At 38.9% G+C, this 19,033-nt stretch overlaps 2 protein-coding genes across 3 annotated transcripts in view; one reads left to right on the top strand and one right to left on the bottom strand.

Annotated features, from left to right (window-relative positions):
• LOC130222048 (gastrula zinc finger protein XlCGF8.2DB-like) overlaps nt 1-19,033 on the top strand; it is a 74,413-nt gene that overhangs the window by 49,078 nt on the left and 6,302 nt on the right. The window contains exon 4 of one of the 2 annotated variants that reach the window (XM_056454668.1): nt 16,338-16,345. In XM_056454668.1, coding sequence (XP_056310643.1) covers nt 16,338-16,345 — 8 coding nt within the window. Of the gene's footprint in view, nt 1-16,337; nt 16,346-18,265; nt 18,361-19,033 lie in introns of those variants that run through there. The other variant, XM_056454669.1, reaches the window with a different exon arrangement.
• LOC130222151 (gastrula zinc finger protein XlCGF8.2DB-like) lies at nt 6,062-16,236 on the bottom strand. Its single transcript, XM_056454778.1, has 3 exons — nt 16,162-16,236; nt 15,794-15,884; nt 6,062-8,051 (listed from the first exon to the last, which is right to left on the bottom strand). The coding sequence occupies exons 1-3, from the start codon at nt 16,165-16,167 to the stop codon at nt 7,165-7,167; spliced, it is 984 nt and encodes a 327-aa protein (XP_056310753.1). The 5' UTR covers nt 16,168-16,236; the 3' UTR covers nt 6,062-7,164.

A 19,033-nucleotide genomic window follows, 5' to 3' on the forward strand; every position in this document is an offset into this window, starting at 1 on the left:
AGCAGAGGTAGAGGGGTGGGGTGATGAAGGGACAGGAATTGGTTGAGTGCATTATTTTTTTTATCAATGTAATTGAACAACATAAATATATATTAAACATCAATTCATATTTTATTTATTTGAATTGTATTAATATATTTTTTTCATCATTTGTTTGTTGGCATGAATGCAAGATTTTCATTACGCGATTAAAGAGCCCATATTATGGGTTTTTGAAAATGCCCTTCCATGTAGTGTGTAACACAGCTCTAAGTGAAGTGAAATATCCAGCTAAGGCTTAAATCAGTAAGTGTACAGTGTTTAAAACTATTGATTCATCTATAAACGAGTCGTCTTGATAACGAGTCATTAGGTGTTTCGTGATGACGTGGCTACAAAACATAAGTAGTTGCGCGCAAACCCGGGAGATTCGCGGATATATATAACTGAGCGCCGCGCCCTCTCTATTCTGCCGCCCTAGGTCTCCTCTATGGACGCGCTGGCCGTGTGTGTGTGTGTGTGTGTGTCGTCAGTATTTTCTAGTCCATCGTCTGTGTTTACATTCACCCACTGGCAGCCAAAATCCACTATGAAGCGTGTATGCACTGTGACTACTTTTATATTGTTGATTAGTAGCTGGGCATTTCACTCGGTCTCGCGCTGAACCCTTGTCCGTGTCGACCAATCGCAGCAGGCTGTCATCGGTCCAATCAGCGCAGATTGGCTTCGCACTGAGGAGGGGTTTGGGATCGCTGAACGATTCATATTGGAGTCGCTGGGATAATTAGGTAAAAAAAAATGCAGATTATAAGACCATGAAAGTGTTTTTTGACCTTGCATGCATTTTAGGCTGTTGTTGGAGACCCTTACAACCTAAATATGACCCTATTTCATGTATAATATGGGCTCTTTAACATTACATTAGCTTACTACTGTGGAACCTGTGGAAACACTGACATCAAAATCAGGGAACACCTTTTTTTCTGGGTTTGGGGTTTGTGACTACTTTTACATGGACATCAGTGATCTAATGATTTTCCTTAATCTGAATAAGACAATAATATGATTCAGGTATTTACATGAGTTGCTTTTTGAATGTTACATTCATGATTCCCTGTTGCATGTTATACCATATAGATTCATCAACGTCATTGCGTCACCAGCCTATAAATGTTTCCTCTGCAGTTTGTGTCTGTGGTCCTTTAAGATAATCAAAAATCACTGTTTACGTGGTAGACTCTTGATCAGAGTACTGTCTTAATCATATTAAAATCAAAGTATTGGTGTCCATGTAAACATACTCACTGAAAGTGCCAGATAATATCACAAACTGTCAAAGACAGTCCATTCCTCAACTTTATGTAGATTCCATGAGCTCTCACATTTCATAAGTTTGACGTGCTTTCCCTCTTACACGCAACTTTTGTAAAGCATCTGCTGCATGTTGGTGTGTCAGAATCCTTGCTTTTAAAATATAGCTATACTGTAGAATGCTTAGCAAAGCATTTAAGCAAATTAGATCATTGAGTCACCAGCCTATAAATGTTTCCTCTGCAGTTTGTGTCTGTGGTCACTGTTTACGTGGTAGACTCTTGATCAGAGTACTGTCTTAATCATATTAAAATCAGAGTATTGGTGTCCATGTAAACGTACATCCGTATCCCTCAAAGCTGTTTAGAATTAAACTTTTAGACTTTTAAACACAGCGGATGCGCCGCTCAGAGCCACGGCATGGCGCGCACATGACAGTTGATAATATCATGCATGGCGCTGTGCGTCACCAAGCAGTGCTTCTGATGTGCGACCTGCTTTACGTTCTTGTCGCAGCACAAGTGGCACCGGAATTAGGCACTGAAATTCATATGCTGATTTGGTCCGGTGCTTACCGGTTCCCAACACTGGTATCCCTGGCCCCCCAGTAGGGACACTGATTCCACTGAGTAATGTGAATGGCGCATTTTGCAGAAATTAATTTGTGGTACGTGTAAATATGTGTTTCCTCATAGGAGATGGCCTCCTATGGGTAAGGCCAGATGGAATCTGCAGATGTTTTTTGCTATTTCTGTGCAGATGGTTTCTGTATAACATGCGAATGCTATGTGAAATACAGCTAACGAAAGTGAGCGGGTTAGGAGCTAGTGGGTGATTTAAGTGTGAAGCATTACGCAGAATGTGAGGGGTGTGGCTGTGGTTAGGGTGAAAAGGGCCGTGCAGAAGAAAATGTGAGTAGGGAGGGTAGACTGTTGGGGAGGGTTAGTAATGGAGGTGGGTGCTTGGTGAAGGGATGTAGAGTAGAAAAAAGTGGGAATACTGGAAGAGGGGTAATGAGTAGGAAGGGGAAGAGCGTTAGGACTTGTAGAGAAAGACTGGGTAGAAATAAGCTGGGTTGAAGAGTGAGGGAGGTTGGAAGGGAGAGAGAATTGAGGAGGATTAAGGGTGGAAGGGATGGCTGGAAGAGTAGGGCTGAAGTTTTCACTGGAATGTGGAGCTGGGGGCAAAGGGAGGGGGGTGGGAAGTCCGAGAGTGGCGTCATTATCGGGTGGATTGTCCATGTTTTGGAATGTTATGGTAGGTGCAGTTTGTCCAGTTCCATGGGATTGCTTTTCTTGGTTGCTTTCTTTAATGCTCCGGAGAGATTTCGTGCATGCGGGGCTGTGGTGGGTTGAGGATAGGGGGTGTGGTGGCAGCGAGTAGTTTTGCTGTCCTGAGGGGGCGAAGTTGGTGATGAGATGGATTCATAGAGTTTTAGTAGTTTAATTTTATTGCAGCTGCTAGGGATGGAGATTCCGCTGTTTATGAGGGTCTGGCGGAGTTCGTTCACTGTCATCTTGTTGAAATTGAGGGATGATGATCTTGCGGAGGCGTATGAAGAAACTAGAAAAGGTGGGTGTCGATTTTGAGTGACGGGGGATGGGGATTGTATGCAGCATTGAGTCCTTGCTGAAGAAGAGAGGATAGGCCTTCGGCCTTTTTTTGGAGCCTCTGTATCGAGTCGGCTTCTAGGCTGGGCTTGGTGTTGTTGAACCGGAGCTGGTGTTTCTAGGAGAGTGGAGATTTTGTTCCTGTCCATGTTGCTGTTTGTTGGTGTGAGTAGATTTGATGCTGCTGTTTTGTCATATCCACTGTTGTTGTTGTTGTTGATTTGTTGTAGTCTGATGATGGTAGTAGAATTGTTGATAGGTTGTAGAGAGATGTTGATATTTAGAAGCTTGTGAAGGAGCTGGAGCAGTCCTGTCAAGAGCTTTCTTCGGAAAAGCTCTTGACAGCTAAGGCTAAGTTTTTTGCTCGGCTTCTTAAAGTGAGTTTGGATTAATCTGATTGGCAAACTAATGATTGCAGATGAGAGACCAGCTGCGGTCAATCATATCACGTGCTCCTCTCGAAATTAGTTTGTGAAACTTAACTAAATGTAGGCTGCCATTCAGACTTAATTGTTGATTTCAAGAATTCAATTGTTAATTTCATCAACTAAATTGTTACTAGTAAAAATTGGTTTGTCCTCCACACACTTCTCCTCCACTGTTACATCCTCTCTTCCCTCAAACATACACGGTTCTATCTTCTTGATGTAAATAGTGCAGCAGAAACACTCTGCTCCACTTTAACATCCTGCCTAGGTGAGATCTGTCCTGTCTCCACCAGACCAATGCACCCTACTCCCTGGCTGTCAGATGGTCTGAGAATGGTTAGTGTTAGGGCATGTTCTGAGATAACCTAGAACAGCACCCAGGGCAACAGAGAGAGCATGGTACAAATCAAAAGCCTCCACTGACCTCAGCAGGTACCAAACCTAGCTGGTATCATTAGCCTCCCGACTCCATTCGACCAAAACCCATACTACTATAACAAAATTACCAGCACTTCAGACATCCGCAAACTATTTAGGACATTTTATACTCTGCTCTGTCCTCCTCCACCAACTCCTTATCAGCTGGCCTCTTTCTTTACACAAAAAAACACTCAAATTAGCAGTCTATTTCCCACTAAATCCAACCTAAATCTCCATCAAACAACACCCTCTGAAGAAAAATTCACTCTCTTCCCTTCACACTGGCACATTCCCAACCACTTTTAAGCAGGTGTAATGGAGGCCAGCTAGTGAAGTGCTGTGCAGGTAAACCTCACTCCTCTGAACTCTAAAGGTACTCTGGCGACTGACGCTGATCTTTAGCCTCTTTGTTAAAGCAACTGCCATGCGGACAGTCGCCATTCAGCTCAGAGCGGGTTGGGTGGTGTAGGGCCAGCGGGGTTACACAGGCCTGGGTAACTTCACTGTTCAAAAACACATCACTCAACACCTCAATTGGATAAAAAATACAGACCAGTCTCTCTCTTGTTCGATTTATTACCAAAACACTACAAAGGGCTGTTTTCAACTAAGTTTCCAAATTTTTAACTCGCATCAAACTGCCTAAAGGATATCGGCTTGGAAAAAACATCACCAACTGCTTACTAATCTGCTTACATCACCTTCCCTGCAACTCCACACATTCAACACAATTTCTCAATCCAGCTGGGATCATCCACCATTACCCCATGTAGTTCGGCAAATAATCTTAGGGTGATTCTGGATGATCAGTTGTCCTTCAAAGAGGACATTGCTAACACAGCTCCATCATGCAGATCTGCACTTTTCAACATCAGAAAAATCAGGCCCTTCTTAACAGATCATGCTGCACAACTTTTAGTGCAAACTCTTGTCATTTCAAGGATGTACTCCTAAAGTGCTCTTCTAGTTGGACTCCCATCCTGCACCCTTAATTCTCTACAGATTCTCCAGAATGCTGCAGCTCATCTGGTCTTCAAAATGCTCTCGGACACTGCATCGCCACGCAATCGGGTCGCAAAGAACTTTCCATGCAACACCGAAACCGCAAAAAAACTTCTGCAAATCGACTCGCAACAGAGTCTGTCACCCCGGTAACCCAGGACAACTTCCACTCACAAGCGAGTCAATCCCAAGGATGTCACTGAAGCGGAGTCACCAACCAATCAGGAATGCAGTGTGTCGTCATGGCCAGTCGGCGAAGGAAACTTAAACAAATGTTGTCTCTAGCTAATCTGGTGCACATTGATCTTAAGCAGTTAAAAATAAGCCAAACCTCTGCTTTTGTGGTTCCTCAGGTGTGATTCTAAGACCTAGTAATAAGAGGTAAAATTAATTTTGGACGGTTGTCAACTCATTTTGCACAAGCACCAGAATTGAGAACCACTGCTCTGAGGTACTCAAAATAACAAACTATCATACTCTAAATGAACTGCATTCCTAAAGTTACTTCTCTACTTCAGTATATCCCTGTAAATATTTCTTTACAATATTTAAAACAGTTGGATTATTTAGTCAAATAATTTATCGGGAACAATAAGCACCCTAGGTGGCATAGGTGTACATCGCAACAGCCAGTTGTTGAAATAGGGTTAGGGCTTCCTGAGCATTTATTTCATTATTACGCCTTCAGTCTGAGACATCTCGCGCACTGGTCCATCCCTCTTGAGAGAGCTTCATCTTGGTTTATAGTTGAACAAGCCATCCTACTTCCCCTTCCACCACTACAATGTCTATCCATCTATTTATTCACTTTATTTTGTAAATGTGTTATTTTTGAGGCTGATGTCAGAAATATAATTATTTTTACTGACATAATTTTAGGTGCAGGCTAGGACTGTCTCTGCCATTTACAGATAACGTTGTCCAGGGAAAGAAACAGCACCTCTAAGTCAGAAACCATGGTGCTTGACCGGAAAAAGGTGGCCATCTCCAGTTTAAAGGAGAGTCCTTACCCCAAATGGAGTTCAAGTATCTGCCTTTTTTTTCTCAAGAGGAATGGAATGTGAGATTAAAAGATGGATCAGTGCAGCGGCAGCAATAATGCAGATGATGTGATTGTCTGTTGTGGTGAAGGAGCTGAGACGAAAGGCAATGTTCTCCATTTCTTGCTCAATCTAGGTTCCTACTCAAAAGTATGGTCATGACTGAAAGGACAAGATGTCGGATACAACTGGACACATTTTACAAAGTGTTATGACCCGCTTGTTTGAGTCACACCATAAAAGAGAGATGAGCTAACAAAATAGCCTGAATGCAAATTATTTATTATAAAATGTTACTCATAGAACAATCAATCAAAGCAACCAACAAATGTCTAGGGATAATAATGTAGATAAAGAACTTAGGATATAATCACAGCAACACTTTAACTACATGATACAAGTAATCCGAACCTGTACAATCACTTGCAAAGAGATTTTAAGCCGCAGAGGTGCTGTTTGCCAGATGTTTATGAAACTGTTCTTCTCTCAGCCGCCATTAATGTGTTTACGGTAAACGCGAGGAGCGCAACACATTTGCAACCCGACCTACTGCAGTGTAGGAGTGTTGGAAAACAGTATACCGTCACTCAGCCTTTTCAAACATTATTCAGACATGAAACATCCTGTGCAGATGAGAAAATGTTTTGCTGCATTCATGTCATGTGGGCAACTTTTTGTCCATGCGTTTGTTAAGCTGCGCCAAAGGAGCGAAACTCTGTAGACACTGATCATATCTGTACAGTTTCTCTCCAGTGTGAATCTTCTTTTGTGTTTTCAGATGTGTTAAATGATTAAACCTCTTGTCACAGTGTGAACACTTGTACGGTCTCTTCAGTGTGAATCGTCTGGTGCAGTTTCAATTTTGGAGCTGTAATAAAAGTCTTCTCACACTCAAAGCACATACTCTTTCACACTAGTGTGGATCTTCATGTGTTCATTAAGGTTTGCTGATCGGTTGAAACTCTTCACACACTGAGTGCATGTAAATGGTTTCTCTCCAGTGTGGGTCTTCATGTGTTTATTAAGGTCTGAGGAGTTGCTGAAACTCATCCCACACCGAAGCTGCGGTCACACTAGAGTTTGAGCATGCGAAATTCTGTTGTACGGCACTGTGAAAAAGGGCGGGATTAAACAAGATGATTAGATATTAAAAAAAGTGAGCGATTGGTCCATATTTTACATTTCTGTCCAGAGGTCATGTTTTGATCTTTAATTGGTCTCACGCAGTCAAGTTATGCAATTTTGCAGGTCAGAGTTTGAACTTTGCAATGCAGTGAACTGCGAAACTTGACACACGAACTTGCATTTTCGGTCTGACGCATTTGTGTGTATGAATAGAAGTCTATTGGGAGTAAAGTCCAGTGTGCCCGCGGCTTAAGTGCAAGTGAATGGTTTCTCTCCAGTGTGGATCCTCATGTGTTTATTAAGAGATGATGATTGGCTGAAACTCTTCCCACACTTAGTGCATGTGAATGGTTTCTCTCCCGTATGGATCCTCATGTGTTGATTAAGGGATGATGATTTGCTGAAACTCTTCCCACACTTAGTGCATGTGAATGGTTTCTCTCCAGTGTGGATCCTCATGTGTTTATTAAGAGATGATGATTGGCTGAAACTCTTCCCACACTTAGTGCATGTGAATGGTTTCTCTCCCGTATGGATCCTCATGTGTTGATTAAGGGATGATGATTGGCTGAAACTCTTCCCACACTGAGTGCATGTGAATGGTTTCTCTCCAGTGTGGATCCTCATGTGTTTATTAAGGTGTGATGAGCAGCTGAAACTTTTCCCACACTGAGGGCAAGTAAATGGTTTCTCTCCAGTGTGGACCCTTATGTGGCGATTAAGGTGTGATGAGCAGATGAAACCCTTCCCACATTGAGTGCAAGTGAATGGTTTCTCTCCAGTGTGGATCCTCGTGTGTAGATTAAGGGATGATGACCGGACGAAACTCTTCGCACACTGAGTGCATGTGAATGGTTTCTTTCCAGTGTGGATCATCATGTGTTCATTAAGGTGTGATGATTGGCTGAAACTCTTCCCACACTGATTGCATGTGAATGGTTTCTCTCCAGTGTGGATCTGCATATGAATCTTAAGACTGCCTTTTCTTTCAAAACTCTTTCCACACTGAGTGCAGATGTAGGTGAAATGATTCTCATCTCTCCTTTTTAAAATACCATCAGTCTTTAATTGAGTTTTTTCCTCAATTTTGACATGATGTTCCTCCTCTTTACTCCCCTCATTCTCTTCAATTAGGTCTGAAATAAATAAATAAAACATTACTTTTCATTAAGTCTCAAAAACTCTCATTAAAAGCTGAGAAGTGAAAGAACACTGAAAACATTGGCTACACACATTGTAATTTTGATGCACATTAAATGTAAAATGAATCAGATCATATTGTGCTTGGTCCATTAACGTGTACACATTTAAGCAGATTCAATTCAATTCCTCTTTATTTATCTAGTGCTTTTACAATGTAAATTGTGTCAAAGCTGCTTAACATAGAAGTTATAGTAAATTGAAACTGTGTCAGTCCAGTTTTCAGCGTTTCTTACATAATTTTTCACAAAAGTTATTTTTGTCATATTGATCAGACACAGATTTGAAAGCTGTAAATGGCCTATTTTTATTTATATATATATATTCACAATTACAACAAAATGTTTTTCTAAAATTTGTAAAGCAGACAGGGAATACTTGTTCATTCTGTGCCTGACTGGTAAACACAAAGTTCTTGGGGTAACAACTGAACAAACAGCTGAATATTTGCCTCACAGACATGAGACATACCTGTACAGCATCTGCATAAAGGCTGGAATGTTCATCTTTCCCCTTGTGTGATGTTGGGTCATTTTCATGCATTCTGGGGTGATTTTGAGGCTTAATTTGGCCAAAACTTTGTCGGTGTTTCAGCAAACGAACTGATATTTGGGGACACCTTATTTTGAAATATTCTAGGAAAATGCTTTGAAATAATAAAAAAAAAACTCAATACACTCTGGGCAAATTTACTCCCTTTTCGTTATATTCATGGCTGTTTTTTTCTCCATTGGCAAAGCCATGACAGCATACAATCATGCATTTATGATTGTTGGTGTTTTCTGTGACAACAGTCAACATTGTTTATTGGTCTCCACCCATGGGACGGCAAAAAGGAAATGGGTGAGAGCATAATGGGAGAGGAAGAGAGTTGAAGAGAGCAGCATTATGTGGTGTGCGGAAGAAAGAGAAGTTGACTGAACTGTTGCAGTGCGGGGAAACGAGTAACCGGGTCGAGGCGAGCACTGTAAACTTAACGTCTGGCTGTAAGAAACAAAAAGCAAAAGTATGTATCGAAGCAACAGAGTAAAGACTACTGTTTTATTATTGAAGTGCTCGTGACGTCTGTGAATGAGTGCGTCACCAAAGACTGGTCGATTTTGGGTTAAAACTGTTGGTCTCCCTACACAGTGTATTTATGCACGCACACTATAATCTGCTGTTTTACTCCACTGAATTCCATATAAAAGACAGAAACTTTTTTGAACAGGCCTATCTAAATGGTTAATGCTGCCTAGGGATGCAACGATTAACCGGTTTCACTATTAACCGCGCTTCAATTTGTCACAATTAATTAATCCTGAAGGGTTCTCAACCCTGCGTTTCTGCACAGAACAAAACTGCAGCAGCTAAACAAAGTTATGTTACTAAATAAAAACAACAGTTCTAAACTCGTCTCCTTTATTGCATGACCACCATGGCCATTCACCAACAAAACAATAACTCCAGCTCACACCGGAAGTGATCTTTTTACAGAACATAACAGTCCTACTTCCTTTCTATGTGCAACATACACATTTACGATTGTTATCACCAAGAATTTAACTTAAACTCAATCTATTCTTAAAAAAAAAACTTGTCTTATGCACTCCCTGGAAACCATTAATACATAAGATAACAGCAAAACATAAGATAACATGACATAAGTTTTAGCTATTAGAATTAGCTTCCATTGTCCTTCACTAGGTGCTTTAGGTAACTGCAGTGCTTTTGCTCCTTTTTTGGTAAGACAGTCTGCAAGTTGGTCTTTTGTACCATACCAGAGCACTTTGCTTAATTCTTTGTGTTTGAATGAGTTCTTTGATGCTGCTAATTTCCAGACAAAGTCTTTTCTCAGCAACTGACTTTGTGGAATTCAGTGCAGTGCAGGAATTCAGTGCAGCAAGTGAGTGATTGTTTGTGATGCAGATTATTGGTATTGCATTTTCAGTGTCACCAGTAGTCAGCTCAGAGAGCAGCGTAGTCAGAAATATTGCATTATCAATTCCATCGGACATTGCAAGTGTTTCAGCAGCAAGAGTACTTCGCACAATTCTCTTTACTCTTTTTGATTGCCAAGAAAGGGGAGAGAACATTCCATTTTCCCCATAAGAACAATTAGATGTCCTCCTTGACTTCCACCATCTGAGTGATTTCCAAAAGAGGCATCACGATATACAACTATCTTGAGCTCACAGTCTTTCCCGAGGTATTGGAAATTCAGCAGTACCTTTTTGGACTTAAGTTTACACACAATTCTGTTTGCTTCATGTATAGTTTGTACAGAGGCAATTTTAATGCTTGAAGCTAGGCTGCTGGCATCAAACATGACATCGGGCCTGCTTTGTCTTGCAGCCCAAAGAATTTGGCCAACCTTTGACCATAGCTGATCCTTTTCCTCTTCATAAAGTAAGGAGTCCTGTTCCACTGATCGTGCAGGATTCAGTTGTATAGGCTGTATGTTTTTGATGTAGTTTTCCTGATAAACTTGCACTTTATTGTCAATAGTTTCAAAGTTTATTCCCACATAACAGAAGCTGTTGTTCTCCTTACGCCCAACTTAAAACATGGATCTGAGGTATTACTGATGAGGAGAAACTTTGTGTGCCTCCCCACATGACAAGCGAGTACACCAGCCACAGTGCAGTCTTGATCCAACCAGTAGAACACAGCTGGATCTACACTTGGCATTGTTCCTCCTGACTTTATGACAATCCCCTTCACTCTTTCATACCAGTAAAGTGAAGCATCAGCCAGACCATACACACACTTTTTTAGCTTCCATAGCTTTTTTTCACAGTTTGCCTCAGGAGGTGGTTTGATATAAAGGTCCCGGGACAGTTCCATTCCTTGTAGAAATGCAGCTTTCATGTCCGTAGAAATCAGATTCCACTGTCTTTGACAAATCACTGCCACAAGGAGCCGAAGAGAGTCTGAAGAAAATTTTGGAGAGTCCTTTTTTAGTTCTGACATCTCTAGTTCTTCAAAACCTCATGCTACAAGACGAGCTTTGGGTAAAACCCCAATAGGTGTCTCTTTGTAAGTGCAAACCCACCAAGTGGAAATGCATTTCTGTCTCTCATCTTTTACTTCCTCAAAGATGTGGTTATCTATCCAGCTTTTTATTTCATCCTGTTTTGCAAAGTCAAATGTTACATCTTTTGTGACACACACATATCCTCACATACATTAGTGGAGTTAGCATTAGGAACAGTGTTTTGAAATTGTAGATTCTCAACATTTGACATGTCAGCAGATTCTGTGGTACCTGCCACACTAGTGGGCTCAATAAGTAACAGGTTATACCAATTTTTATATTTGCCTGTAGCTTTACATGCACACCCCAGGACATTAGCTGTGTGTAAAACACCCTTTTCTCTATCTCTGTAGCTTACAGTTTGTTCTTTTTGTAGCATGACCACAGTTTCCATACTAGCATCACTCTGTGTTTCTGCATTATCACTTGCGTGTTCTTCTGCTTCATGCTGCCCCCTTTTGTCCTGCATTTTCTCACCCCTTGTACACTGATTTCGGTCATGTCTGCTGGCTGTCGATTTCTGTTTTCAGTTTTTGTTGTATGTTGATCTTCACCTTCTTTGAACACTTTTCTCAGTCTGAGATGATGTACTCTAATGCTTTGACGTAGTCCCTCCATGTCTTATAAACACTATTGCACCATCCTCACCGATGACAGTTCCTGGCCCTTTCCATTCTGGACAATCCACTTATTTGTAGTACACTTTGTCACCCATTTCATATTTCTCACCTGTGTTACGTATTTAATTCCGCAATGCTCTCCGAATCCTCTCTGATGACCTTGATGCATGCAAAGCGGAGATGTGTTTTGCCACCCATTGACTCTTTGTAGTGCACTCTAAAGCTGGAGGTTTATCAATTAGCACAGATGGTAAGTTGGGATTCTGTCCAAACACGAGTTGATGAGGACTGTAACCATGGACATTTTGCATTGCATTCTTTGCCTTAAAAGCCCAGTCCATTGCAGTGTGCCAATCACAACCAATGCTTGCTTTCACTTCCATTATGATTTCAGTAAGTGTTTGGTTGTGTCGCTCCAGGAGGCCACTGCTCCACGGGCTATATTCAGCTGTAGTTTTTACTTCTATATTGAAGTTCTCTGCCATATCTTTCACCTCATCATTATTGAATTTTCCCCCATTATCACTAAATATTTTTGGGGTGGGCCGTGTACGCTTATCCAGTCATGGAGAAAATGTTTGACTATTTCAGAGAATCTCTTTGAGGTTAGAATGCTGCCTGCACTGAATCTAGTGAACTGGTCAATGATGTGGAGATACCACACCTGGTTCAAGTTCATGTAGATCTACAGCCACAGTTTTGTTGTATTGTGATGCCAGTGGCAGGCCAATAGCAGGCTTTGGTTTAGCTTTACCATATCTATTACGTATCTCACACTCAATCACAATTTTTTTCAAGATGATGTTACATTCAGCATCTTTATTACCTGAGCTGTCAAGTAGTCGCTGCAGTTTATTAACAGAACTATGGCCGAATTGTTTGTGAAGCTTCATCATGATTTGATGTTTTTCTGTTGAGCTCATTGTATGATCAAGATTAATGATCAAGATTTCACTCTCATCATCCTTTACATTTTGCATAATGTCTTCAGCAGTTGTCAAAATCTGCTCATTAGAATGCCTTAGAATTAGAATGTCTTTTGAGCTACTTTCATTGTCCATTATATTTACACAATGATGACCAGAGCTTGTAAGGTCAAGTTCTACTGGCTGGTTGAACATTACCGCTCTGTCATTTTCAATGTCTAACACTGTTCCTGCTCTTTTCAGAGAGGCTTGGCTTAAGAGCAATGGTATGTTGGCTGAAACGACTTCAGTTTCAATCTTACATTTGATCTGTCCAATTTTTGCAAGAATTTTTAACTTTCTGTTGGAGCAGACCACTTTTCCATCTCCAAATCTAAATCTATTAATATCTGGTCTATGGCTGTAGGCTTCTGTCTTTCTCAGGTCATTAGTCTCTGCTTGATTGAGCTCAGTTATGTAGTGATTTAGCCATTCTTGTCCACACACAGTCCGAGTGCATGCAGTGTCTATTATTGCAGATCCACAACATTCAGTCAAAAGGATTTCTGCTTCAGTGTGTAACTCTTCTGTAAACAGAGTGATGTTACATTCCTCTACATCATTTCTTGCAGTCTTCTTCAGTCAGTTTGATTTGCTCACCTTTGTGTGGGCAGTCCTTAGCCCAATGTACCCAATGTAGCCCAAAAATACTTTGACACACAGCACATTTTGATCTGCGACCATATCTATCTAGGGGGGTTGTGCCAGGTAATGGTGTCCTTTGTTGGTCATTCTGAGGCCATGACTTGCCTCTCTGTCATTTCTGTTCTGTTATATATGCAGTTTCCTGGTTAATTCCCACCGTTAATTCAGACGTATTGCCTGTGAAAATTCTCTTAAGTGATGCAAAAGTCAGATCTGCACATGCTATTAAAGCCAACTGTCGATCGTTCACATCCAAGCAAGCAGTATCCAATAATTTAAAAGCTAAGAGTGCATTAGGAATATTTGCGCATGAGTAAAGTTGTTCAAAGTTAATTATATAGTCCGTCAATGAAACATTACTGCCTTTCACAATGCAGTCAAAGCTCGTATACGCCTCATAAGTCCGGTCCTTTACTTCCCCGAGAAACAAATCATCAAGTTTCGCTAGTAAAGTTGACATGCTAGTGTCCTTATTCAAATCATCAACCGGTATTTCCATCGCCGTCTCTCTCGCTCTCCCTGACAGCACCAAAGCAACGGCGAGCGCTTGTTTACTGTTTTCAAGCTCGGCTTCCCTTCATCAAAGATTGGCAGGACTCTGTAATTGCTAACCATCCTCTGCTACCAATTTGTTACTAAATAAAACAACAGTTCTGAACTCGTCTCCTTTATTGCATGACCACCATAGCCGTTCACCAACAAAACAATAACTCCCGCTCACACCGGAAGTTACTTTTTTTTGTACATAATATAAAAGTTCTACTTCCTTTCTGTGTGCAACATACACATTTACAATTGTCATTACCAAGAATTTAACTTAACAATTTTAATCACATAGGGGGGCACTAGACCTGGTAACTGATTTTGGTCCCTCTTGTTCCTTTTATTTGGGCTATTTATTCACATTTATTATTACTTTGCATTGCTGCCTAAGTTACTGACTTAAGACAGTAATATACTTTTTTATAGTAATAACAAAATGCACAGTTTTGCAATTACTGACATTTTTCAATAAAGGTAATGCAACGATACTGTTTATTAACGTAGACAGATCATGGCTTCAGTGCCAAACGTGTGCTTTAAATCATATTTTATCCTCATTTCTTTCCATTTTATTTGAAATATTTGGCCTATAAATGTTCAAAGTTTTGAGTAAATACATCAAACTATGCCCACACATGCAAGCTAACCAACGGTTAAACTATTGAATAGTCTCTTATAACTGGTAAATAAATATAGTGAAATCAGCTTAACCGAGTCATCACGCTTAACGTAGCCTATTACACAACCAACATCAGTGTTAGGAAAAGGTTAAATGTTACAATCTAATGTCATTTAAAAAAATATTTAGGTACATTTTAAGGCATTAGTGTAGCCAGAAAATTACCTAAAACAGATACCTATATTCACAGTTATTACCGCATGGATAGGCTAACACGCAACTCAATAGGCTATATAAATTTTTTCATCATTGTAAAGGTAAAAATAAAAAAATAGGTTAGGCTATCATGAGTGAGTTTTTTTTCCGGGATATTGTCTGTGATATTCTGTTTTTTTTTCCATGATATTCCGTGCATTTGTAAAGACGGCATCATAAACCATTAGGTTACTATGCCTACCCGTCATTTTATTTATTTATTTAGCCTATTAGCCAATCATCCTTAAATGCAAAAGGCATTTTTTAAGTGTTCTAACTTGACTGCTGCTGCATAATGGGATATTTCTTCACAAAAGTGCACTTTAGCGATGTCAAAATGAAAGCAAACATTTAAAAGGGTTCATAGTTGTCAATTTTAGCTTAATTTTAATAATAATAATAATAATAATAATGAATATAATAAATTAAAATATTAATTGTAGTGTAGATTACTGTGGCACTGTGCAGTGAAATAAACATTTTTATAAGGCTACATATTCCCTAACGGAAAAACAGTTGTAAAAATGACTGGCAGTTGCATTTTTGCTAAAATTAATGTAACGGCAAATTTCTTCTGCATTTCTTCCCTTTAGAGCTCAAGAGAGTTTTGTTTAATGAATTAGTTAACCAGAACATGTAATGAGTTAGGCTGCTCGCCTTCATGTCATCCACTAGTCCAGTTTTCTTCCGTGTGAGTTGAGTGCGCTGCCGTGTGGGCGTTTTAAAAGCTATATACGAGCGCACCTGACCTGACATGGGGACCAGATCTCTGGACTATATGCCTAGCTTTAATCTCCCAATTTTCATAATTTAATTGCTATTTCATATTATAAAATACCTAAATGTGTGTTCTGAAGGTTGGAATGACGGAAGTGTTAGTAATTAATGCCAGAAAGAATTTTCAGTTTTGAGTGAATTTGGGGGGGGGGGGGGGGGGGGGGGGGGGGGGGGGGGTTACAACTTCTTTCTGAGGGGCCAGTGCAAACTGAGTTAGTCTTTGAGAATGAAAAACAACCTGTTTGTTCCTGCAGATCTTCCTGTTTGACTTCTTGACTGATTGTTTCTTCAATCTTCAGGTCTTCACTCTCCACTTTAATAAACGCCATCTTTATAAATAGAGGTAAAGTTGGTTTTATATTCGCATAGTCTTTCTCATTAATAATATAATCTCAGAAAAGTATTGATTGAAAATTCTAAATAGTAAAATCATATTAGCTGCCAACAACCATCAAAGTACAGCATTGTTCACAGTCAATTAAATAGTACTGATGTTATTTTGAAGTCATACTTACATGTGATTTCAGTTCGAATATTCAAAGTAACATGATAAACAATGTATAGAGCAGTCCCTGAACGAATGTGCGAATATAAAACCAACTTTACCTCCATTCTTTAATAACAGTGTGGAGATCAGTCACTTCAGTAGGAGTTTTTCTCTGCGTTTGGACACTTTATCCTGTTTAAAATGAACAAATCATTAAGCAGAAACAAAATAACTTTTCTTCAACACTTGTTTCAACAGATTCTTTATATGAAAGTAATTAACAAAAAGAAATCAGGTAAAAGAGTAAGTCCGAGCTAGAAACAATGGCCATAAATGAGCTGATTAAAGCTAGAACTCCATTTCTTATATATAGTGATGAATACTTAGAATGGACTGACATTATGCTGTTTAATAAATTTAAACCATCATTAAAACACTTATTACACACTTTTTTGTTGTTCAAACAATAGTCCTCATTATAGAGGTAAAGTTGGTTTTATATTTGCACATTCAGTCTTTCTCATTAATAATATAATCTCAGAAAAGTATGAATTGAAAATACTAAATAGTAAAATCATATTAGCAGCCAACAACCATCAAAGTACAGCATTGTTCAGAGTCGATTAAATAGTGCTAATGTTGTTTTGAAGTCATACTTACATTTGATTTCAGTCCGAATATTCAAAGAAACATGGTAAACAATGTATAGAGCTGTCCCTGAATGAACGTGCGAATATAAAACCAACTTTACCTCAATGTCCTCATTACTGTGAGTAAAATAGTACTACGTTGTATAAAGGCTTATAATAATATTGTCTACAGCAGGTACATAATTTAGTATCAGATGAAAAACCTGAAACTTTAATCAATTGGTTTATCTGTATAAAAGCTTTAAAACAAACCTTTCTCCAGTTGAATCACAGCGCGGGAGCAGCGCAGGTTTATGACGTCACACGCCACGCCAAAATAAAGGTCTTAATAAAGGTAAATAAAGGTATTTTGTTTATTTTTTTACCACTTACTGTTGCAGTCATGACATTATACATTTCTCCCTCGTTTTCCACTTCACACAACATATCTTCTATTTATCTCCATGCACAGACATTTAGTATTTGAAGTTGATCAAAACTTTTAATCCAAATAACACAATTTTGAAAAACGTGTTTAATCCACTAAGACTAAAGTGTTTAAAGCAGAAAATCACAACATTCTAAAAAGGTATAACAAATAATCTGATGGGTGTTTTGAGCTGACATTTTACAGACACATTCTAGAGACACAAAGATCTTAAATCTTGAAAAGGTGGTAAAATCTGTATTCTTCAGTATATCATTTACATTCAGCAGAAGAAACTCAAACTAGTTTGGAACAAGTAAAGGATGGGTAAATGACAGAATTGTAATTTTTATGTGAACTACCCCTTTAATGATTCAAGTAAAGGTAAAGTTAAATATTATTACATATTGCTAAAGAATGGCAGGAGACGAATGCAGATAATAAGAGATGACAATATGAAAAAAGAACCCTAGTGTGTGTGTGTGTGAGAGAGAGAGAGAGAGCAAACGATTAAGTGTAAAGTGGAAAACGAGGGAGAAATGTATCAACAAGTCATGACTGCAACAGCAAAAGGCCAAAAAAGCTAAACAAAAAAAAGACTTTTATTTTGGCGTGTCGCGTGACGTCATAAGGCTGCGCCGATTTCGCGCTGTGATTAAACTGGAGAAATGGTTGTGTTTTAAAACGTTTACAGACATAAACCGATTTAATTTAAGTTTTAGTTTTTTTACTCGATGCTGATTATGTACCTGTTGTTGAAAATATTATTTTAACCCCTTATATAACGTAGTACTATTTTACTCACAGTAATGAGGGCTATTGTTTGGGTAAAGTAACAGAATGTGTAATAAGTGTTTTAATGAAGGTTTAATTTATTAAATAGCATAATGTTATTACATTCTAAGTATACATCACTATATATAAGAAATGAAGTATTGGTTTGAATCAGCCCATTTGTGGCTATTGTTTCTTGACTTACTGTTACCTGATTTTCTTTTGTTAATTACTCTCATATAAATAAACTGTTGTAGCAGGTGTTGAGTTATTTTGTTTCTGCTCATTGTTTTATTTATTTTTAACAGAACATTTTTATTGTTTTTGTTCATTTTAAACAGGATAAAGTGTCCAAACACAGAGAAAAACTCCTGAAGCGACTGATCTCCACACTGTTATAAAGATGGCGTTTATTAAAGAGGAGAGTGAAGATGTGAAGATTGAAGAAACATTCACAGTCAAACAGGAAGATCTGCAGGAACAAACAGGTTAGTTTTCATTCTCAAAGACCAACTCAGTCATTTTAACCTGATTCAGATATATTTTAATAATAAGAATACTAAATTAAACCCATCTTGCAGCCCTGAGTGTGCTGCCTAGATCTCCTAAATGCACATAAGCACTCATTGAAAGACAGGAATCAGTTTCTTTCGTTACTTGTTCTCATGTCTTTTGTCATTCTTTTTATGTATTATTAGTCTCCCATTTTCTCTACCTTCTTAAGGTTATTGTTTTTCTTGTTCTTCTACTGTTTGTAAAGCGTCTTTGAGCACTGGCGCTATATAAAAACAATAAATTAAACAAGTTTAACTGAGCTGATGATATTTGACCTACAGTATTCATATAGAAGTTATCTGCTATTAAAGTGATGTTGGCTTACCACTTTCCAATTGCATATGTTACGTTGATCACAATTCCCTTTTTTTCAACTTCTTTATGGGTTTAAATTTGTTTCTAGTAGTTGTTACTTGTTCTCACAGATAGTACCTGAGTTAGAATTACATCATTATAATAACTAATTACCAGGGTTATTGTGTTTAAACAGGGTTTTTGCGGGGTCTTAAAATGTCTTAAATTCCAAAATCAAAAATTTAGGCCTTAAAAAGTCTTAAACTTACTGAAATATTGTGTTGTAGGTCTTAAATCTTTTTTTAAACAAGT

The sequence above is a fragment of the Danio aesculapii genome, chromosome 4 (genome assembly GCF_903798145.1).
Source record: "Danio aesculapii chromosome 4, fDanAes4.1, whole genome shotgun sequence".
Classification (NCBI taxonomy): domain Eukaryota; kingdom Metazoa; phylum Chordata; class Actinopteri; order Cypriniformes; family Danionidae; genus Danio; species Danio aesculapii.